At 45.2% G+C, this 22850-nt stretch overlaps 2 protein-coding genes across 2 annotated transcripts in view; both read right to left on the bottom strand.

Annotated features, from left to right (window-relative positions):
• The window catches only part of SLC38A8 (solute carrier family 38 member 8), a 52958-nt gene extending 40817 nt beyond the window's left edge, over nt 1-12141 (bottom strand). Inside the window, exon 1 of the mRNA XM_060254017.1 lies at nt 11811-12141. Coding sequence (XP_060110000.1) covers nt 11811-11862 — 52 coding nt within the window. The 5' untranslated portion in view covers nt 11863-12141. The remainder of the gene's footprint in view (nt 1-11810) is intronic.
• A 6457-nt stretch (nt 12142-18598) lies between these two features.
• The window catches only part of MBTPS1 (membrane bound transcription factor peptidase, site 1), a 37559-nt gene continuing 33307 nt past the window's right edge, over nt 18599-22850 (bottom strand). The window contains 2 exon segments of the mRNA XM_060254452.1: nt 18599-19449; nt 21021-21151. Coding sequence (XP_060110435.1) covers nt 19256-19449; nt 21021-21151 — 325 coding nt within the window. The 3' untranslated portion in view covers nt 18599-19255.

The raw sequence follows: 22850 nt of genomic DNA, 5'->3' as shown, positions 1-22850 counted from the left end.
GTAGGGGCGAGGCTTCCCCCACCAGCCAGATGGCTGGGGGAGGAGGGAAGCCTGTAAAACCGGGGGATCCCCCACTGGGACCTGCGGATTGGGAAGCCTATGTGTAGGAGTTGCTAGTGGGCCTACAGGATCCCTTCTGTCCCTCTGATTGGGTGAAAGCAGTTTTGAAGGGAAAACTTGCTCAGAGGGGTGAGACCTGGGAGGAAAGCATTAAAAAGCCAAACTACAGACAGGGTTGTTCTCTCTGGAAAGGCTGCGGACAGAGGAGTGTTGTCTCTGGAAAAGCTGCAGCGGGAGGAGGCCTCATTCAAGGATAAACTTATTGGGATTAGAATAAAGGAATGTCTAGTCAGATGAGTCAGGGCTTTTATTTCTTTATGCCAACCTTTACTATTATCTATATTCACTGTGCACAAATGTTTCACTGCCCACTTGTTCTAGAGCACTTACAGTAAACTTCTTGTTGTTATATGCCTGGGTCTTCACGTCTCTTCTGTCACAGATAAAAGGTTTTGCTAATAAGGAAGACAGGGGTGGTTTGGAACCTCTCATACAGAAAGGCCAGACCTAGACTGTTTGGCACCCTAGGCTAACTACTTGCCTGGAGTCCATTCTATCCTATGGGCCCATAAGAAAAATGGTGAGATTGGGCCACCACTGCAGCCTAAACCCAGAGAAGGGGTTGCTCTGCCAGCTCACGCCTCTCAGAGACTCCAAGAGGAATGGGGGGGGGGGGCCATAGGGGAGATCCTTTTCCTGCTTTTGCACCTCAGGGTGTAAAAGCAGGAAGAAAGCCCCACTGGTCTGGGCAGTCCAATTCTGTGCCCCTGGACTGGAGGCACCCTAGGCAATCGCCTAGTGGGAGGTCCGGCCCTACAGACCCTTACCAGAGTGGTGGCAGCCAGTAGAAGGCCCTTCCTGGTCCCCTGCTGTGTGACATACATTTAAAGCTGCCAAGGCCTTTTTTGTAGAAAAAGCCCAACAGGGACTCGTTTGCATATTAGGCCACACCCCCTGACACCAAGCCAGCCAGAACTGCATTCCTGTGTGTTCCTGCTCAAAAAAAAGCCCTGAAAACTACCAGAAAACACTAGATATTTCCCTTGTATAATGAAAACAATGTACTAATATCTCCAACACATAAATACACAAAACACTAGTATTACTTGTGAGAAAAATTCAAAATGTTGTAATATACACACTGTTGCCAATAAATGCAATATCCAGAATAACATAAACCAAACCACCAAGTTCCATTACAGTTCCAGGCTTCCAAGGAATATGTAAAGACTTGTACAACACTCGAAGGTGATATATATTCTCCAACTGTGCATAAAATACGTTCTCAACGGAATTTCAATCATTATATTTCCCGTTTCGATTAGTATCTTTTTCAAGAGATGCACATATGAATAACGTAAGCCTTTACTCTGAGGCTCTCTAAATCTTACATCAGCTTCAAAAATATTTATTAAAATATTTATCTCTGGAGCTTTTCAGCCTCTGTAATATTCATGACTCAGTGGTACATACTTCCTGATGGGCCAGTAGCTCTCCAAGTAATACTAGTGTTTTGTTTATTATTTATGTGCTGGAAATATTACTACATAGTTTTCATTATACAAGGGAGATATCTGGTGTTTTCAGATTGTTTAGTCTTTCTCCCCATCCTTGTTTTTTCATTGATACATTTAAAGCTAGGCATTTTTTTTGTTCCAGTGTACATCGCCTGACTCTTGCCTGCATTGAACTTCATTTGCCACAGTGTTGCCCCCTCACCCAATTTAGAGACCCTGCAGTTTTTCCCAGTATGCCTTGGTTTTCACCATATTGTATAATTTGCTGCCATCTGAAAGCCTAACCACCACACTGCTCATCTCCAGTTCCAGATAGTTTATAAACAAATTAAATAACACCAGTCCCAGTGCTGACCCACCTGAGACATTACTGTTCATTTCCCTCCATTGTGCAAATGGTCAGTTTATTCGTGCTCTTTTGTCATTTAAACCAGTTCTACATTCACAAGGGGACCTGTCCTCTTGTCCCATTGCTGCTAAACTTGCCCATGGTAAGGTAACTTGTCAAAAGCCTTCTTGAAATCCAAGCACATAATGTCCACATAAGAACATAAGAGAAGCCATGTTGGATCAGGCCAATGGCCCATCCAGTCCAACACTCTGTGTCACACAGTGGCAAAAAAAATTATATATATACACACACTGTGGCTAATAGCCACTTATGGACCTCTGCTCCATATTTTTATCTAAACCCCTCTTGAAGGTGGCTATGCTTGTGGCCGCCACCACCTCCTGTGGCAGTGAATTCCACATGTTAATCACCCTTTGGGCGAAGAAGTACTTCCTTTTATCCGTTTTAACCTGTCTGCTCAGCAATTTCATCGAATGCCCACGAGTTCTTGTATTGTGAGAAAGGGAGAAAAGTACTTCTTTCTCTACTTTCTCCATCCCATGCATTATCTTGTAAACCTCTATCATGTCACCCTGCAGTCGACGTTTCTCCAAGCTAAAGAGTCCCAAGCGTTTCAACCTTTCTTCATAGGGAAAGTGTTCCAGCCCTTTAATCATTCTTGTCCACCAGATAACCCATCCCTTAACCACATGCTTGATAACCTGCTCTAAAATCTCCCAAACATTTGGTAATGTAGGATCTTCCTTCACCAAGCAACCAATGCTGATTTTCCCTCAGTAGGCTTAGATCCTTGCAGTTTCTACTAGTTTATCTGGGACTGATTTAAGCAAACTGGCCCACAATTATCTAAATCCATACCGGAGGCTTTTTTAAAAATCATAATTTGCTATTCTAAAAAGTAATCCTTTCCAGGTCCAAGGCACCTGAAGCACAGGAAGTGGCATCACACCTCTCTAGGAATTGCCCGAAACTCTATGGTAAACCCATACACTCTGCCAGCATAGAGATTCCTGGCAATGTGTGACCTCGCTTCTGAGTTGTCTCGGAAGTGGTATCACACCACACCATTTTGTAGGCAGTTTCTACAAAAATATATATATATATACCTCCTGCCAGAGACTGGAGTGGTGGTGGGCAAGGCCAGCAGGTGTAGAAGATCTCCTGCTCCAGATGATCACATGGTAGCCTAGCAACTGCTGCCTATCTATGAACATTCCAGAAAAAAACATCAGTCACATCTTTGCAGCACTCCAATTCTCTGAAGGCTGTATCTACAACAGGGTTGCCTGGTCAGTGATAGGTTTTCCAGCCTCCAGGTGGGGCCTGAAGAGTTCCCGCTTCTACAACTGATCTCTAGCTGGCAGAGATCAGCTTCCCTGGGAGAAATGGCTGCTTTGAAGGGTGGACTCTATGGCATTGGACCATGCTGAGGCCCCTCCCATCCCCAAACCCTTCCCTCTCTCAGATCCACCCCTCAAAGTTTACAGGTTTTTTCCAATACAGACCTGGCAACCCTAGTGTTGGAAAATATCTGGAGACTTTGGGGGTGGATCTGGAAGAGGGTGGAGCTTGGGAAGGGGAGGGGCCTCAGCATGGTACAATGGTACATTTTCTCCAGGGGAGGTGATCTCTGCCAACTGGAGATCAATTGCAAAAGCAGGAGGTTCCACCTGGAGGCTGGCAACCCTAATTTCTGCAGCAGCCTTGGAACCTCCCCTATTTAAGAGCCAAGAAAGGATTGCACTACTAGTGGACTTCCATGGCAGAGTAGAGAACTGAATCCAAATGTCCCAAGTCTACCACGCTGCACCTTCAGCAATGCCCAGATCCCAGGGGATCAATTGCAGGACTTCCAGAAAAGAGAATCAAAACTACTGCTTTAGAGAAAGCATTCCCCCTCCAAAAACCCAAAACTATGTTGCTCTCCGTCTCTCTCCCCACTTCATTTCCCCTCTTTAATTGTTCATACCCTTTCACAAATTTATCAGTTCAGCAAGGCCCTTAGAAGGCATGTTATGCCTTGAATTTCTTCCTTGCTGCAACTGATCTAAATGAGTGGCTGAAGACTGGTCAAGCTTGCAACCTATTGGATAAATGATTTTTAAACATATAATAAAAGTGGACCCAGATGTGTTACTTCCAACTATGGTCAAGCAGCTTGGCTGCGGAAGAGCTTGCAAAAGGCAAAATCTGATCTTTGCAGCTATCCTCACAAAAGAAGAGCTTTCATCTGTCAGCTATTTATAATTGCACTCAGGCGAAGTTTGGTATGCAAAAATGTCACCCTGATTTGAGTTCATTTCATGAAATATCTTTTGCCTTCGTTAAGCTATTTAACCTCTTCTATAATCCTCCCTGAGCCAATGACTGGCTGGATAACCTTTGGCAAGTCCCCTGACCTCACTGATCCATGGTCAAAGTAGGCAGAAAATTTGTAAAGCTGACTGGTTTTTTTTTTTTCCTGCGAGGGCGGGGTGGGGGGGAGATCCCACACCAAGCTAAGACTTAAGTGGATATCACAGTTTTCATTTGTTACACAGCTATAACCAGGAAATTTTTTTAGGAGGAACACACAGGAACACAGTTCAAGCTGCCTTGGTGTTGGGGGTGTGGCCTAATATGCAAACAAGTTCCTCCTGGACTTTTTCTACAAAAAAGCCCTGTGTGAAACAATGGTGATGGGGTTGCCAATCCCCAGGTGGGGCAGGGGACTCCCCCATTTGGAGGCCCTCACCCCACTTCAGGGTCATCAGAAAGCAGGGTGAGGAGGGAAATGTCTTCTGGGCACTCGGTTACTCCCTATGGAGACTGATTACCATAGGGTATAGTGGAGAATTGATCCGTGGGTATCTGGGGCTCTGGGGGGGGCTGTGTTTTGAGGTAGAGGCACCAATTTTTCAGCATAGCGCCCAGTGACTCTCCTCAAAACACCCTCCAAGTTTCAAAAGGATTGGACCAAGGGATCCAATTCTATGAGCCCCAAAAGAAGGTGCCCCTATTTTTCATTATTTCCAATGGAGGGAAGGCATATAAAAGGTTTAAATGTGATGGCCAGAGCTCCCTTCAATTATGCTTGTCACAACCTTGCTCCTGGCTCCACCCCCATTGTCTCTTGGCTCCACCCCCTCCCCAGATATTTATTGAATTGGACTTGGCAACCCTAAATGGTGACATCAGGGGTGTGTCCTAATATGTAAATGAGTTCCTGCTGGGCTTTTTCTACAAAAAAAGCCCTGGCTATAACATACCTTCATTCCAAAGATTTATCTAGCAGGGACTCAGGCTGACGATCCTGGGAGCTCGATGAAATTTGAATGAAACTGAACCAAATGTTTACTGAACCAGTGATATCCAAGATGTTTAGAGTTTTCCATAAAAACAATCTAACTTAAAAATCACAAGATAAAACAGAACCAGTTAAATCTACTACCAACAAAAACCCATCATACCAAAACTAAAAACAGCAGGACAAAACCCCTACTTTCATCACCAAATACTCAACAGATCTTAAGATGAATGCAGTCAGAAGTAAACCCCAAGGGAATGAGTCAGAGATTCATTGCCACCACCAAGAAGGCCTTGTCATTCAGGCCTGCAGGGGTGAACTGGGAGGAAAAAATGACCAAGGGAAAGGACCCCACCCCTAACCTACCCTGCCCACTCCTAGGGTTGCCAGATTCCAGGTGGGTCCTGGAGATCACTCAGAATCACAACTAATCAGAGTACAGTGATCACATTCTGCTGGGCATGGGGTTGCCAGCCTCAAGGTGGGGCCTGGAGATCTCCTGCTTTCACAACTGTTCTCCAGCTGGCAAAGATCAGCTTCCTTGGAGAAAATGACTGTTTTGATGGGTGGACTCTATGCTATTGTACCAAGCTGAGGCTCCTCCCCAAACCTCATCCTCTCTCAGATCCACCCCCAAAGTCTCCAGGTATTTTCCAACACACCTGGCAACCCTAGCTAGACAAAATGGTTGATTTGGAGGGTCAACTCTATAGCATTATACCCACTGAAGTCTGTCTCCTACCCAAATGACACTGTCCCTAGGCTCCACTCCCCCAATGAGTTGGAAACAAACTATAATCTCAGATCTGTTTAGACTTCTATATTCTGTAATTTTAGCTGGTGAACTCGGGACCTTCTACATGCCAAGCAGATGCCTAATCACTGAGCCACAGCCCCTTTGAAGGATGAGGATGTAGCAGACAGTAAAGGGTGTGTATTAAGGGTGCCATTAATCATATTGAAACCATACACATTTTTTAAAAAAATGGAGCACTTATTCCATGCATGCTTTGCAACAGGTGATCATTAATGCTCAAGAAGGTATTCATCATTATGAAGGGAGAACGTTTGAGATACTACTAACTGCTGGTAGGGTTACCAGGTCTTACCTTTCTGCCCGGGAAGGGGGGGTGGATAGGCTGGGGTGGAATTCTAGCAAAAGCTCCATGCATATTAGGCCACACACCCCTGATGTAACCAATCCTCCAAGAGCTTACAAGGCTTTTTTGTAAGCTCTTGAATGATTGGCTACATCTGGGGGAGCTCCTGGTGATGGGGCCTCTCCTGGAGCTTCTGCTCAAACTCTATGGTTTGAACCCAACTTTGCCCAAACACTAGAGTGTCACCATGTGACACTCAGCAGCATGATGGCGTCACATCATCACACCACATTTGGGGGCATTTGTGGGTGGAGCTTCTCTCCAGACAGGAGCATGCAAAAGTAGGGAAAACCCCACCCAGGCCAGGGGGCTGACAATTCTAGCTGCTGGCCCCATTTCCAGCCTCCACACATGTAAGACTTGATCCTTACAAAGGCCTAAATGCATCTGAGTGTATTCCCTGTACTGGGGTTGCCAGGTCTGGGTTGGAAAATACCTGAAGACTATGGGGGTGGATCCAAGAGAGGGCAGAGTTTGGGGAAGGGAGGGGCTTCAGCATAGAGTCCACCCTTCAAAGCAGCCATTTTCTCCAGGAGAGCTGATCTCTGCCAGCTGTAGATCAGTTGTAAAAGCAGGAGCTCTCCAGGCCCCAGCTGGAGGCTGGCAACCCTGCTGGTCCTGACTTTAAACGTGGAGACTGAAGGTCTGCTCACACAATACAAAGTGCTCATGCCAAATGTGCCAGTTCTGGGTTGGGAAATTCCTGGGGATTTGGGGTTGCAGCCTTGGAAAGGCAGGTTTTGCTGTTTTCTCCGGAAGAACTGTCTGTCATCTGAAGATCAGTTGTAATTCCAGGAGATCTCCATGCCTGTCCTGGAGGTTGGCAGCCCTAAGACTTCAGTCACTCTGCTATAGTCAGAGTTTCACGCTTGGAACTTCGTTCCCAGATGCAAACTGGCTCAATTTAGACTGAAGCTACAGCATGTGGGGAAGGGGACAAACTTCCCCACACCATTTCCCCCAGTACAAGCCTATCAGTACAATAGCCCACAACGGGGTAATTAGTGGCTCCCCAGAATGAAGAAAATGGGATGGGGGAAATTTAAGCAGCCACTCCCAATGTGCCATGGTCCAGATCCAAACTGGGGCCTCTTCATGCCTGGGAATTCAGTTCCAGGCAGGGAACTCCTAGGAGCACAGGATTTCTTGAACTAGATTTTGTTCCAAATTGGAAACCTCAAGATAAGCTTCTCTCTCTAAGCCTTATGAACATGCTGCTAATTTGCTGTGGCTATTCATTAACATGGAGGCTTGTGTTGTTCTGCTCCAAGCCACGCTGCTTTTTCCTCCTGTTGCTGGCACGGAAGAGGCTGTCATCAACGACTAAAAGTTCTTGCAGTCATATCTTGCCTGCTCATTCTGCTCCAAAACACTTTTCCAACCCATGTAAGTGCACCCATTAAGGGGTTTTCACAGCCTACACAGGGCTCAGACCCTAAGCAGGTTGTCCTGGATTCTTGGGGCACACTGCCCAACTCCTAACAGAACAATAAGATGTCTGATGCATGGAGAAAGCTTACTTCCACCCTTAATCTCTCTCTGGGCTTTGTATCCAGCTCACCTAGCAGAACTAGAACACAGTGAGATTTAAACCTAGTTCTCAAACAGCTGAGACATGATTACCGGTGTGGGTCCATCTATAAAATACAGCCTGCAAACATGCATAGCCTCAATTTGCTTGAAGGCTGTGCAGAAAGGGGAAGATAGGTCTTAACCCTCTGGACTTTTGGAGAGCTAGGTTGGTGTAGTGGTAAAGAGGAGTAGAGTCTAAACTGGAAGCTTCATTTCCCACTCCTTCACATGCAGCCAGCTGGGTGACCTTGGGTCAGTCACTGTTCTTTCAAGAACAGTTCTCTGAGAGCTCTCTCAGCCCCACCACCTCACATGGTGTCTGTTGTAGAGAGAGGAAGGAAAGGAGATTGTAAGTCACTCTGAGTGAAGAGCAGGGTAAGAATCCAATTACAATAATAATTCTTCCTTTTCTTCCTCTTGAAACCAGCTGCCTGTTCTGCTATTAACTTAAGATGGCAACTGTAGAACAGTAGGAGCCATTTTTGAACGGCAAAAGCTTTATTCCATTGCTCGGATAATTGTGCAGTTTGCCCTGAGTCTCACTGAGAAAGGTGGGTGACAAATGAAGTAGATAAATGTAGGTCATTGGGTGACCTTCTGGCCAGTCTCTCTCCCCACATCGGTTTTGGGAGGCTGAAATGGGAATAGAACCAAATATGCCACCCTGAACTTCCTGGGAGAAGAATGATATTTCACAAAATCTACTAGACAGATGGAACTAAAGGGCCAATCAGTGTGATCTTGGCAGCCCCAGTGGATGCATTTAACTAAAAAAAAAAATTAAAATCAAGCAATCCGATCACAGATCTGCTGCATGTCTTGGCCAAAAACACTAGGGTTTATTATTCATGTTAAACAAGCAGTCATATGCTGAAGCTGCAAAACAGACCTAGAATGCAACCCAATTACTTTCCATGTGGCAGCTTTCAAGCATCTTACTGTAAAAAACGAGGGCCGGTACCAATAGAAGGCAAGGACCAAACAATTTCTTAAGCAAGATGGAGTTGGGGAGTGGGGGGGGGGGAGGAGGAGGAAGAAGAAAAGAAGAAGAGTTGGTTTTATACTCTTCCCTTCACTCTGCATCTCAGAGCAGGTTACAATCTCCTTGCTTTCCTCTCCCTACAAAAGACACCCTGTGAGGTAGGACGGGCTGAGAGAGCTCTAACTCAGAACAGCTCTTGGGAGAACTGCTCTTGAGAGAACTGCAACTAGCCCAAGGTCACCTAAGCAGCTGTATATGGAGGAGTGGGGAATCAAACCTAGATTAGAGTCCACGCTCCTAACCACTACACCAAACTGGCTCTCTGGATTCTTGGGGCACACTGCTTTTTTCTAACTTGCTGTTCTAGGGGTGGAGCCATTTTCTAGTGGCAGAATGGAACTTTGCTGCCTCCTCACAAAATGCTGCTCCTAGGGGACTCTGAGGCATACCAAGAGAAGAGGCCTACAGTGGGAAAGGGGGATTTATTGCCAGTTTCATTTAGATCCAACCCATAAGACCCCCTTAGGGTGAGACCCAAGCCTTGTTCATTCCCACATCCCAGCTGCAGACAAAAGGTTACAATGTAAGAGATAAAACCTCCAAAAAGACTAAATGCCATGTACTGTGATAGAATTAGACAACACACAGTTATAACAGGTCATCTTGGTGGCAATACAAGGGCTTAATACACAGAATTGTTAAAAATAACTGTAATTTAGTCACAAGGTGTTACTTTAAAAAAACTAAATCCTGGCTAATACTTCAGATTCCAACTGAACTGTGATTGGACCCGGAACTGTGAATTCCAGTAATCAGTCTCTGGGATTCCTCTCAGCACCTCCTAAACCACCAGTCTCTGTGATGGCCAATGAATACTTGCTGACTGGAGCTTTCTCCAGGTCTTTCCTCAGGACCCAAATTATAAGGGGTTCCAGTCTTCTACAGGCATTGTCCACATGGGGAGGGACGGTGGCTCAGTGGTAGAGCATCTGCTTGGGAAGCAGAAGGTCCCAGGTTCAATCACCGGCATCTCCAAAAAAGGGTCCAGGCAAATAGGTGTGAAAAACCTCAGCTTGAGACCCTGGAGAGCCGCTGCCAGTCTGAGAAGACAGTACTGACTTTGATGGACCAAAGGTCTGATTCAGTAGAAGGCAGCTTTATATGTTCATATATGTTCACATCTTGATATGCAGTTGAGCACTATTAGCTGTCATGACAACTGCCCTTCAGTTTCTCTGCTTCCACAAGAAGTTAAATCTTTCTGTTACAGAAAAACAGAAACTGAGTGTTCCAGCAGATCACCTTTCCACAAATTTAGGAGCATCAATGCATCTCTTCCTCAAGAAATAAACATTTTTTAAAAGGGTCCTCAGTGATGGATGGTGGTGGTCACAGGAGAAGGACAAGGAACCCACTTGCCAAACTGGGCCTCCAAATACACCTTTTATTTCATATAAAAGTAGTTGACATTAACTGTATGAGAGAAAAGAAAGGGACTATTCTTGGGGGCAGTTTTAAAGGATAGGTGAAAAGCCTGTCCTGTACATCCAATTGCCTTCACGAGTCACTGGACACCATTCACACATTACAGGGTACACACCTTGAGTCTGGGTAACAGACCTAAGTTTCAGGTTTTTCTCAGCTCTGGCACGCAGGGTACCCAATGGAGATCAGGATCCCAGCAGCCACAGAGAAGGAGTTCTAACACATAAACAGGTTATATTTTCCCATCCTGAAAGTTTCCACAGGGCATGCTATTTGGCCACTGGAGAAACCCATATGCATCCCAGAATTACAGAAAGGCATACTATGAGGCGGGCACATCTCTTGTTAACAACCCTGCCTGTAGTGTTCTTGCAGTATACAAATCCCACACATAGGCTACATGATGAAACAGGCATTTTCCTAACTATAAAGGATTTTTATAGGCAGTGATTGTTCTTGCTTCCCTCTGTGCTTACCAAGGCATAGTGCTTTTATTTTATGAGCTAGAAGCAGGGGTCGTTTTGTAGAAAAATAGGTGGTGGAGCTAATCCAGGATTGTTATGCAGTTGCACCTACTATTCGATAGACAAGGTGGTAAGGAGGAGGTGGAACTCTCAGAAAGGTTCAGGAGCTGTGCTCCCGCTGAATCCGAGGCCTGGCTAGAAGCATTAAAGAGAAATTCACCTCCCAATCCCCACAGTTTTGCTCCAAGTTACCACATTATGGAGAAAAGTTCATATACATACATTCTCAACCACCACAAAATTACCGACAAATACGAGATCACGGGCTGAAAACCAGAAGTGGAGATTTGATTGTGGCCCCCTCCCCCTCCCACATAGAGCAGCCCCCAGTGAAATCCTCTGCAGAGTTACTCCAGCCTAAGTTCATGAACTTCAAATGATTTAGCTGGGTGTTAAATACTGCCTACCTTTGCAATGTCACACACTCAGCTACAAGCCACTATCTGATACTCAAGCCTGGTTGGTCCAGCACAAGTTGTAACTAGAAATTAAGACTGTTCACAACATCTTCCAAACTTAAGTACACACACATTATATCCAAGGGACGGGCTCACCTCTATCCGCATGAAACAAGCCCAGTCATCACAAAAACAAAATATCCCCAAACAACAAGAACATAGTATGGTACAGTGAGTACACCCAGAGGACTGTTAATAGGCCTGGAGAAAAGGCATCCTGCCCCTTTAACAGAAGCAGAACAGAATGTTATTTACCCAATGACGTTATTTACCGGCATGCCATAAAATGCTTCAGCTGCCCAATTCCACACATCTCAGCTTCTGTTAAAGCAACAAGAGATTTCTTCTCTAGGATGCTGGCAACCATATGGGAAACTGTGTTATCAACCCTACCCTAGAAGGAGAACATCATACCCATGTTGAGGCTGCCGTAGCTGCCAGCAACGACCTCTTCTTCTCGCAGCATCCAAATGGAGAGCTAGAACTTGATGATGGAGAGAGAGAGAGAGACACCCCTCACTAACCCCCCCACCCAAATCTGGTTTCTTCAGGCTGCAGGCAGCAACAGGCAGGCACTCTCAGGTTGCATCCCAAATTCTGGCTGGGTAGCCCCTCCTCCTTTTCTGCCTTCATGCCTTCTTTGAGGGCCTCGGGTTGTCCTTCTACTTTAACAACTCCCAGCTGTCTCTGCTTGCCAGCTTAATCCTCGATTAGCCTGGTTCCATCCCCTTCCAGAGCGGCAAGGGGAAGAAGGCCACAGGGATTGGCTTTCTCTGCCAAAATGCCTGGGAGGCCTCCCAAGAGGCTGAGCCTTAGGGGTGGGGGGAGAGATCCCTTCAGGTGTTTTCTGAACTCAGCCTGTATTTGTTCTACTGTTTTGTTTTGTACTTTTGTGCCCAAATCCAGCCACCTTGCCTTGTTTGTTGGTCACTATGTGGTTGTTCTCTAGGGTTGCCAGGTCTGGGTTGGAAAACACCATCCTAGAAACTTTGGGAGTGAATCTGGGAGAGGGTGGGGTTTGGGGAGGGGAGGGGCCTCAATATGGTCCAATGCCATAGAGTCCACCCTTCAAAGCTGCCCTTTTTTCCAGGGGAGCTGATCTCTTGCAGCTGAAGATCAGCTGTAAAAGTGGGAGATCTCCAGGCCCTACCTGGAGGCTGGCACCCCTACTCAGGTTACCAGGTCTGTGTTGGAAAATACCTGGAAACTTTGGGGGTGGATCCAGGAGGCAGTGGGGTTTGGGGAGGGGCCTCAGCATGGTACAATACCATAGAGTCCAAAGCTGCCATTTTCTCCAGGGCAGCTGATCTCTGTCAGCTCGAGATCAATTGTAAAAGCAGGAGATCTCCAGGCCCCACCTGGAGGCTGGCAACTCTGTGTTCTCACCACTGACTCTTGAAATGTGGCTTCCAGTAAGGGTGAAGCCAATGTATGAAGCTTGGCAGCAAGGGAAGAAGCTAGTTGCTGGGAAGCCTGATAAGATTTTCTGGGCTCTTAACATCTTGTATAAAGGCCCTTCCTTCTTCCTGTATTGTGCGTGTGTATGTTCATGCACCTGAAAGTTATGGTGACTGACCCTTTCTGGGGGCCTGGAGGATATTCAGGGAGGTGATTGGAGGAAGCCTGCCTCTGCCTTCCCAACTGCTGGTGTTCCACGCAAGTCTCCCATCCAAATACTTGCCAGAGAGATCAGGCTTGACTGGGCTATCCAGGGCAACGCAGGAAATGTGGCTTTAGTGTATGCCTGTGTTTATAGAGTGTTCTGGAGTTTTGTGATCCAGTTCAACTGCATTGTCCATTGTATTATACTGTTCTTATTGTGTCTTTTTAAAAAAGCATGACCCACCTTCGCAGCAAGACAGGCAGACTAGAAATGGAGTAAGTAAATAAATCATTTCTCCTCAATCACTATGGGGAGGGGGAAATTATACCTATGGAAATTAGGTCTTTTGACTCTGACAGGACTAGGAGAAATATATATATAAATCAGCTCCTCGGTGCTCAAGGTTTTGAGAAGGGCCAATAGAAGGTCCCAGGTTTGATCTATAGTGGAAACAATCATGTAGCAGGTAATGTAAGAGATCTCAGCCAGAGACGCTCGGGAGCCCTGCCAGTCTGAGTAGACAAGACTGGCCTCAACAGAGCAGTGCTCTGACTCTATATTGCCAGCTCCAGGTTGGGAAATAGCTGAAGGTTTTGGGGTGGGATTTCAGTGGGGTCTAATGCCAAAGTCCACCTTCCGAAGCAGCCATTTTCTCCAAGTGAACTAATCTGTCACCCTGAAATCAGTTAGAATAGCGGGAGATCTCCAACAACCGCCTGGAGTTTGGCAACCCTGTATATAGGGCAGCTTCATGTATTAATTAATCCTGTTAATTACTTACGGGGTTGCAAAAAAAACCCCACAAAAACCCTGAGCTAGTTACTAGAATTCTTTGTGTAAAAGTCTGGATTTTAAGCAGCTTGTCAGATCTCCCCCACCCCGTCCTTTAAAGGCTATTTTTTTTTTCCAGAAGAAAAAGTGAGTAGCTTTATTTGAGAGCTGTTGTGTTATGGCAGTTAAAGTATCAGTCCAGGAAGGTTCAAATCTGTCCTGGAACTGGCAGGTGGCCTTGGCCCTTTCATCCTCTGTCATCCTAGCCTACCTCAGAGGATAGCCATGAAGTTAAAACGGAGGCAGGAGAGGACCACCATGTATGATGCCCTGAACTCTGGGTAGGATTTTTGCTTTTAAAAACGTAATAAATGTTCCTTAGCATGCATGCTTGAAATGTGTAGATCACACATGATTGCTAACAAACTAAAGTTCTTCTGTTCAGTTCCTGCACATTCATTACAAATGCTGTTGCCCAAGAAGGCACATGCTAGCTGCTTAGCCACACTTCAAAGGTTCGGTTCAAACAAGGCCGAGTAGAACTGGTAACATATCAACAGTACTGGAGATACTTCCTGCCTCTCCTCCCTGTGCAACTAAAGTTTATCCATGAGGTGACCAGCAGCAGCAGCCGCTGCCACTAAGAGAAACCTTTTGCCATTATCTCTCCCCTTCTGGTATCTAAAGGTCTTGGATCATGTTGTACCCTACAGTTAGACATCAGATCGGTTTTCCAAAAAAGACGATCACCCAGGCTGTTTGCAGCATCAAGCTTGCAAAAGGTATGCTTGTTGAATTCCACACTCGTTTTTCTGACAAGAAGAAAAAGAGAATAAGCTACCACAGCATGGATAAAATGGGGGGGAGGGAATACATTGTCCCAGCAAACACTGTGAATATATTAAGAATGATTATTGCAGTATTTGCAGAAGAATATACAATAACAAGAGTTAAAGACTGCAATGATGGAGGAGCAATAAATCACAAAGACATAAATCGGGATGTTGTCCTGTTCCAATGGATTCTTCTTCAGTATACAAATACCAAGTAGACAAAAAAGTTTTTATCTCCTAATGAAGATAAATGTATTCACTGTCTTGTAAAGGGGAAGCAGCTAATAACAGCGGAGATACTTCATTCAACCGTATTCAGATTTCTAAGTCTTTGAACTATATTTGAATGTGAATCGTCAGTCCTCAGCCACTAATCTTTGAGCTGTGTTTGATTCTTGTATATTCTTCTGCAAGCACTGCAATAATCATTGTTAATATATTCACAGTTTTGCTGCAACAGCTCCATTTTTTCCACATAACCAAAAAACCCTCCAATGTATGCCTGAGGTCATTTCTGTTATGCTTAGAAACAGTATTTTACTTTTCAATATCATTAACTGCAACTTCACAACCCCTGCGGATCTTCAAAAATAAGCTTAATTTAAGTAACCTTGTGCATGCAGTTTTTCTGGTGAGTGTCACTGTGCAATTCTACATATAGAAACCCTTCTCTGAGCCAGTTGATTTCTATGAGCTTACACTGGAGTAACTCTGCAAAGGATTGCCTTGCCAGAGGTTTTTGTTATTTTACAAGAAACCCCTTGGCTGACTTATTAAGAAAGAATAGAGGGAGCTGGGGGATTTGACACTGTACACAGACCGACTCTCTAATAGTATGTTGCTGCTTTTTATTCCACCCCTCCTCCAAGGAGCCCGGGATGGACTATGTACTTTCCCCTCCCAATTTGTTCTCACATCAACCCTGTTAGGTAGGTTACGCTAAGAAATAGCAACCAGTCCAAAGATCATCCAGTGTCATAAGCTTCAGGCTGCGTGAACCTGGATCTCCCTAGTCGAATGGTCTCCAACATATTGACAATAATGCATTTCCTGATGTCCACTGCCTTGTCTACAACACATAGGGCAACTCCTGGCCATCTTCCACCACACTGAAGCAGAGAGTCCTTCAGATGTCCTCCAGAAAGCCATCCCCTTGGGAGTGTTTATTCAGAAGGTCCTCAATCAAGGCAGATTCTTAGCTTGGAAACTCCCAATATTCTGTATTTGCCCCTTCTTAAGGCAGCCATTTTGTTGTTGGCCCCATCTCTAACGGTTGACTTTTCGTGGTGGCATCTGCTACCTTTCGTCAGAATTCCAAGGTTCAACAATTCAGCGCATCTCCGCTAAAAGACATGTCTTTGCCTGAGATCCAACAGAGAGTACTGAGGCAGCTTCAGCTATGAGGCAGCTTCATATGTTCTATAATTCTTTCATGGCTTACTGCCAAGGCATGTGTCTCTGCCTGTACAAATTCCCAGGTTCAACCTTTGGCATCGTCTACTAAAATGATCTCAACCCTGTGAGAGCCTGATGAGCCAGTGGTCTGGAAGAGCATAAGGCAGCTTCATGTGTTCACAACCTTTTCATTTTCCCACCTACATTCATGAACAGAGAAAACCACATGAAGGAAGGTCTCAGCTTCCGTTCCTGCTGCCTCCACTAAAGGATCTCAGAGAGTGGGCTTAAGGGGCATTGGAGATTCAGACTCTACCTACATAAAAGGCAATGCCATTGTGTCATATTGTTTCAGGAGGGTAGCCATGTTGGTCTGTAGTAGAAGAGCAAGATTCAAGATTCAAGTAGAAGAGCAAGATTCAAGTAGTAGAAGAGCAAGATTCAAGATTAGAGTCCAGTAGCACCTCCATGGCACAGAATGGTAAGCTGCAGTACTGCAGTCCAAGCTCTGCTCGTGACCCGAGTTCGATCCCGGCAGAAGCTGGGATCAGGTAGCCAGCACATGGTTGACTCAAGCCTTCCATCCTTCAGAGGTCGGTAAAACGAGTACCCAGCTTGCTGGGGGTAAAGTGCAGATAACTGGGGAAGGCAATGGCAAACCACCGTGTAAAAAGTCTGCCATGAAAATGTTGTGAAAGCAACGTCACCTCCTATGCTTTTTAAAATGTGTGATTCTTAGGCATTCAGATGCTGAAGCTTTCCTGTAACTACTGGCTAGGAAAAGCCTCACCCACTGAATTGCTACTTGTCATAATTATTTTTGAGGAAGGGGTGTACTTCCACAAACCTCTGAAAAAAGGTGGCATGCCCAGCTCAGTTATGCCTGTATTTCAGTCCTCAACAAGTACGGTAACTTTCCCCTCCTGACCTTTGGACACAGCCTTGACATTAGGAGTATGTAAGTGGGAAGTGAGATACTGGTTGGGTTCACATGTTGCATTAGAGTGGATGGGTCATTTAACTTGACCAATATCAGCAAGACTCTCCATAAAAATCTGACATGATGAAGAGCAAAATGCGAGTTCAGTAGCACTTTAAAGATGAATAAGATTTCTACGGTATAAGTTTTTGAGACTCAAGGATCCCAGGAAATCTAGGTCTTTAAAGTGCTACTGAGATGCTAAAGGTAAAGGTAATCCTCTGTGCAAGAAAAACAGGTTGCTTACCTGTAACTGATGATCTTCGAGTGGTCATCTGTGCAGTCACACACATGGGTGTACAACAAAAGCCTCAGTTCCAACAGAGGCCTAGGTCCCAACAGACCAAGAAGGCCTCCCTCCTGACTAAGCAGTCTCTTTGACTCTCTTCAAACTCCACCTGCTTACCAAACTCGTCTCTCACCCTTTCTTCCGACCTGGAACTCGATCACAACCGACTCCTGGGTGCTAACCATCATGCGTCTAGGCTACGCAATCGAGTTCATTTCACCACTTCACCACCACTATTTCATAGCTACCCCGCCCTCTCCTCACCTCCATCAGGAAATTCTGGACTTGCTCCAGAAAAATGCTATAGAACCCGTTCCTCCTCAACATCGAGGGACGGGCTTCTACTCAAGATACTTCCTGGTTCCCAAGAGGGATGGAGGCAAGCGTCCTATCCTAGATCTTCGGAAGCTGAACGAACACATCACTTACAGGAGATTCAGGATGATATCTCTACAAACCATCTTGCCTCTGATCCCCAAGAATTCTTGGATGGCTTCCCTAGATCTCCAGGACGCTTACTTCCATGTGACAATCCGACCTCAGCATCGGAAGTATCTTCGATTCGCTATGGGCCAACATCATTTTCAGTACATATCCCTGCCGTTCGGTCTCTCCACTGCACCCAGGGTGTTCACCAAGTGCATGGCGGTGGTAGCAGCTGCCCTCCGCATCCGGAGCATACCAGTCTTTCCATACATCGACGACTGGCTCCTCATTGCACCAACCCGGGACCAACTGGAAATCAATCTCCACACGACCCTTTCTCTCCTAACTTCTCTGTGAGCAAAAATTCTACTTTGTGAGCTACTGGCATTAAAATTGTAAGCTACTGGTTTGGGGCCATTTTTCCTGAGCTAGGACAAAAATATGTGAGCCAAAGACTAAAAAAGTGCACTAGCTCACACTAACTCAGTTTAGAGGGAACACTGGTCACATGGAATGTGTGCCATCAAACACTGACCAGAAGCTTGTCTGGGAAAACTGATCCTAAAGGTGCATTGTGAAAGAGTCTGGTTTCTGGTAGCTCCCTGCCCTCTTTACATCTACCAGTGTCAAAGACTGACTTCTCATTTGAGAGTTCTACTGAGGGAAAAACCCCAGGATACACAGGTGGAGATCCTGCTTGATCACCCCCTCTCGCATTGTTTAGGTTTTTTGGCTAATTCCCCAACATACTCAGGAGACCCTCACAACCACTTAGGGTAACAGCTTCCCCTTTTAAAAAAACAGAACCACTGCTTCTCTTGCATGCAATCCTGCAAGAGGATGTTCTTTCGAATGGCTTCGGCTTTCTACTTAAGGGGGAGAAAAGCGCTGATTTCTTTCCCCAGCTTCAATATAGATAACATATTTATTGAAAATTTTCTCCACCAACCATGGTGAAATCATGCCAAAAAATTACAAAATGTCATGGTAAGTTGCTTTATAAAAATAAATGGAAGGATTACACCTTGCTGATTTCTTCCTGCTTCCCTCGAGTGTCAGTTTCTCTCTCATCCTTGGCAGGAGGATGGCGCAAATTCTATTCCTCTTTCTAATATAATATATATAGCTTTAGAAAACTGCATTCCATTCAGAAAAATGGTTCTGCCATCAGAGAGCTGAGGGCCTTGAAGAGATTCTTCTCCTTGCCCCTCCTAAAATAAATATAGAAAACAGCCTCTAACAAAAAAGGTTTGGTCAGTTTAAAATAAAAGGGGAAAAAAGAGAGAAAGAGACAGAGAGTTCCTTTTCCCCCTTTCTTCGGACACACAGAAACAGAGCAGCTCTGTATTCCAGTCTTTGGTTGAGTTCCGCTACTGAAAAAAAATAATTTTCATAATCTCTAGATGATCCAATGAGTTCTTGATTAAACAGGAAACAAAGGTAACAAGACAAAGTTGCACGCGTCAGTTAACTAACTGCCAAGTATTCATTGATTATCCTTATTGGTAGTGATCATGATTTCCATAAAGCAGCCAACAAGAGAAGATCATCTTTGGCAGCTGGTCAAACAGAAGGCGTCTTTGGCGGGTGGCCCTGTTGAATGATCTGTGGCCGCTTGACTCTCGGCTTCCTTCTCTTTGGTCTGCTCTTAGCTTTGATCTGCACCACAAAAAACGCCAGAACCACCATGGCACCAAGGAATGCAAAGACAGGGATTGACCCTCCCACGTCCTGGTTGTAGCGTCCGGGCATTATCCCTGTATGGGAAAACAAGGAAACAAGATTTATAGCCAGGCTATGGAATCTGCCAGACAAACCACTAATTCCAAATAGGGGCTAGTTACAGACATGATCCCACAAGAACAGAGAAAGCCTTGGCTGTCTTAGGCTTTCTTTGTGAGGAAACCTCCAGTCCCATGTTCTAACATCAGCTTTCAAACTATAATCTGGGAGCCCTACAATTCCTCAATGAGAACATGGCGGACACAATTTCCTCAAGGGCACCCTCTCCTCTGCAACCAGCTGTCCCTTAAAAGATGCAGCCACTGGGGGCAGTTGGAGGCAACCACCAGGGGCAACAGCAAAGCCCAGCACAGCCCATGTGAGCCACATGTGCATCACAGAACACGTCTCAAATCCTCAGCCATGCATGAGGATTCCCACAGCAGACACACAGAGGTTCCTCTGCTGATGCCAAAGAGGAAAGAACTTCCTCAAGCTAGAGAGTTTAAAAAACACTTTTCTAACATATTACAGCCAGTAACTGCAGTTACTGGGATGTTCTGGCAATTCACTAATTGACAGCGCAATCCTAAGCAGTTCTACTCAGAATCCTACTACGTCTACTCAGTGAAGCTTAGTTCAGGAAAGTGTTCTTAGGATTGCACCGTTGGTTATGCTCAGAAGTCGTCCTGCTAGCTCTGGCCCCTCCTAAATGGTTACCAAGAACAGGGCCTCCTGTGTTGCGTCCCTCCCTCCTTTTACTGGTCCTCTGCATTGCCTACTGTTGAGTTTGGGGTGCCCTATGAGGACAATTCTATTCCCCTGGACTGCCAGTGAGAGACGTTTGATTATTTTTTTTTCTCTTTGTCTTTGGATTACCCTCCATATTGTGTTGTTTTCAAGGTTTCTACGGTTAGGTTTGGGGGTGATTGCTGTTCTAGCAGGTGTTTTACTTAAAAAATGACTTCTAGATTGCTTTCATCATTTTAGCAGTTTTATCCTCCTTTTCTGTTATTGATTTATTATCGGACTGCCACTAGGATGGGCTGCTGATGCATGGAACAAAGATCTGGTTTAAAACAAAGTGTCCTTCACAATTGGCAATAGTTACAGGACAGACAAAAGGTAACTAAATTGTGGGATACACTACCAGTGGCCAAGTGTGTAGATGCTTTAGGAGGGATTAGAGAGATTCGTGAAGAACAGGTCAGGTCCATCATTGGCTATTAGCCATGGTGATTAAAGGGAACCTCCATGTTCAGAGGCAGAAAACCTCTGCAACCCAGTACAGAGGCAACATCAGAGAAAGGCCTTGGCTTCTGTGCCCTGTTTGTTGGCCTTCTAAGACAACTGATTGGCCACTGTGTGGATTAGATAGACCAGTGGTCTGACCCAGCAGGGTTCTCCTTTTTGTTCTTATAGCCAAAATGCAGTGTTAGAAAGGAGCACTGGATGCCCTGACATCCAGGTGACAAAAAGCTCCTATTTTCCAGAACTGTACAATTCTGGAAGGACTCTGTTCTTCTGCACAGCTGCATGCGGTTCTATATATTTAGGCCAGCGTACTAGATTGCTGGAAAACAGTGATGCCTTGTTCAGTACTTACCCCCTGGAATATCCCACGCTCCACTTTCTCCAGGGGACAACGGCCTTACTTGGGGTCGGCTCTGACGGAAGCTTGGTAAAGCCACTTTGTCTAGGTCGATAGATAATAATTTCTGATGTTTCCAAAGGTTGCTGGGAGAAAAGAAAATGAAATTAAAACACTGGGCAGACCTCAAGAGAGACCGCAGGAAAGGATTTTCGGCATGTCAAACCAAACAAGGAGGTCAGTGAACTGTCCTGCTCTTGGCAGTATCTGGCCATGAGCCAGCAGTGGGCCATGAAGTGGTAACCTAAGGCGATGCTGTGATAGACAGCTTCTACTGTGATCTCCAGGCATTGCAGCAAATCCTTGCCTACAGGAGGAGTAGGCAGTTACTCAGCAGCATCAGCCAATGAGAGGCTGTGGAACATTTTTGTGGGAGGGGGGGAGAGTTAGGCAGAGGGAAAGCCTGGCATCACCTCAGATAGGGCTTGGGGAAGTGACAGAGAAGCAGGGAGAACTATCAAGAGACTTCTTATGTAGTCAGGCCTTGCCTGGTGAAGAAAAAGAAAAAGACCTCTGACATCTATAATATAGGCACATAGGGCTCCGGGTCCATAAAGAGGCAGGAATAGAGCAGGTATGTGGAGCAATAGGTACACACTGTGAAGGGATTATCCCAAGAGACAATAGAGTCTTGGGTTTAAGTACAAGTCTCAAATAAAATCATTATTTTCTCTCAACAGCAAAGCTGTCTGTGTGTGTATATGTGTGTGTGTGAGAGAGAGAGAGAGAGAGAGAGACTGTAGCTATGTTAAAGCAGAGCTCTGCCATACTAACCAATAACTAGTCACATTCCTTGTCTTACCACCAAACGACTAAGCATTAAGCCCTTCCAAAGAAGAGGCAGTACATTTCTTTATGTTGTGAAAATGGTGTTGGTGTGAATAATCCCAAAAGAAGAGGAAGAAAGTAGTAGAAATTACACTAGAATCCTATTTTACCTCCCCAGGCTTCCTGTACAAAACAGCACATACTCCAGCACTGTTATTTGTTAAAATCGCCTTACTGGCCATTGCAAAACCCACGCCGTAATTAGCAATCTGGTCACTGCTATCAAAGATGTGACGGGGTGAGTGTGGAGCTGAGAAAGCACCTGACCATCACAGATGCCAGGCAGGGATTCTGCTTGGGTATTACTCCCAGCTCCAGCCAAAGACCACAAGGAGATCTTTTACAAGCACCAAGGAAGGCTTGCAGCCATGGACTGGTGATACTCTCTGACTTCTATAAAAGCTTCCAGTCAGACTGGCCAAAGTGACAAGGGATCCTATTTTTGTTAAACTACATGTGGTTCTATATATTTAGGCCTTGCCCTTTGGATTTGGCAAGTGAGCAGAAATATACTTAAGATATTATGCAATTCACAAGAAGTCTGGCATTCTGTTTTTTGTTTTGTTTTTTAGTTTCTTGCTGTGGGTCTTAAAAATGCCATCTTTTAATGTTTATCTCCATAATCATGAGCACCAGAAAGTACTTTTTGAAAAAGGAAAGGCTGAATTTTTAAGGAGTAGTGGGATAGTTCAGGGGACCTCTACAAGTCACGACTAAAATACCTCGCAGACTTTCATTTTCCTTTATTGACAGTAATTCAACTAAACTGATCTATAACCTTTTGGCCAGTTCCAATAATTAATTTAATAAAAAACCAAACTGAACAAAAACAAGAGACCCAACTGTTATTTGTTAGTGGTTTTTAGCAGTCTAGAATGCCATCAGTAGTCACTTAGGAGTGGAGGGTTCGAATTCAAGATGGGAGAGTTTTGCTAAGCCCTTTAAACATAAACACAC

This window comes from Heteronotia binoei, chromosome 14 (genome assembly GCF_032191835.1).
Source record: "Heteronotia binoei isolate CCM8104 ecotype False Entrance Well chromosome 14, APGP_CSIRO_Hbin_v1, whole genome shotgun sequence".
Taxonomy (NCBI): Eukaryota; Metazoa; Chordata; class Lepidosauria; order Squamata; family Gekkonidae; genus Heteronotia; species Heteronotia binoei.
Note: the sequence above shows the minus strand (reverse complement) of the source record. Positions and strands in the feature narration are given on the sequence as shown.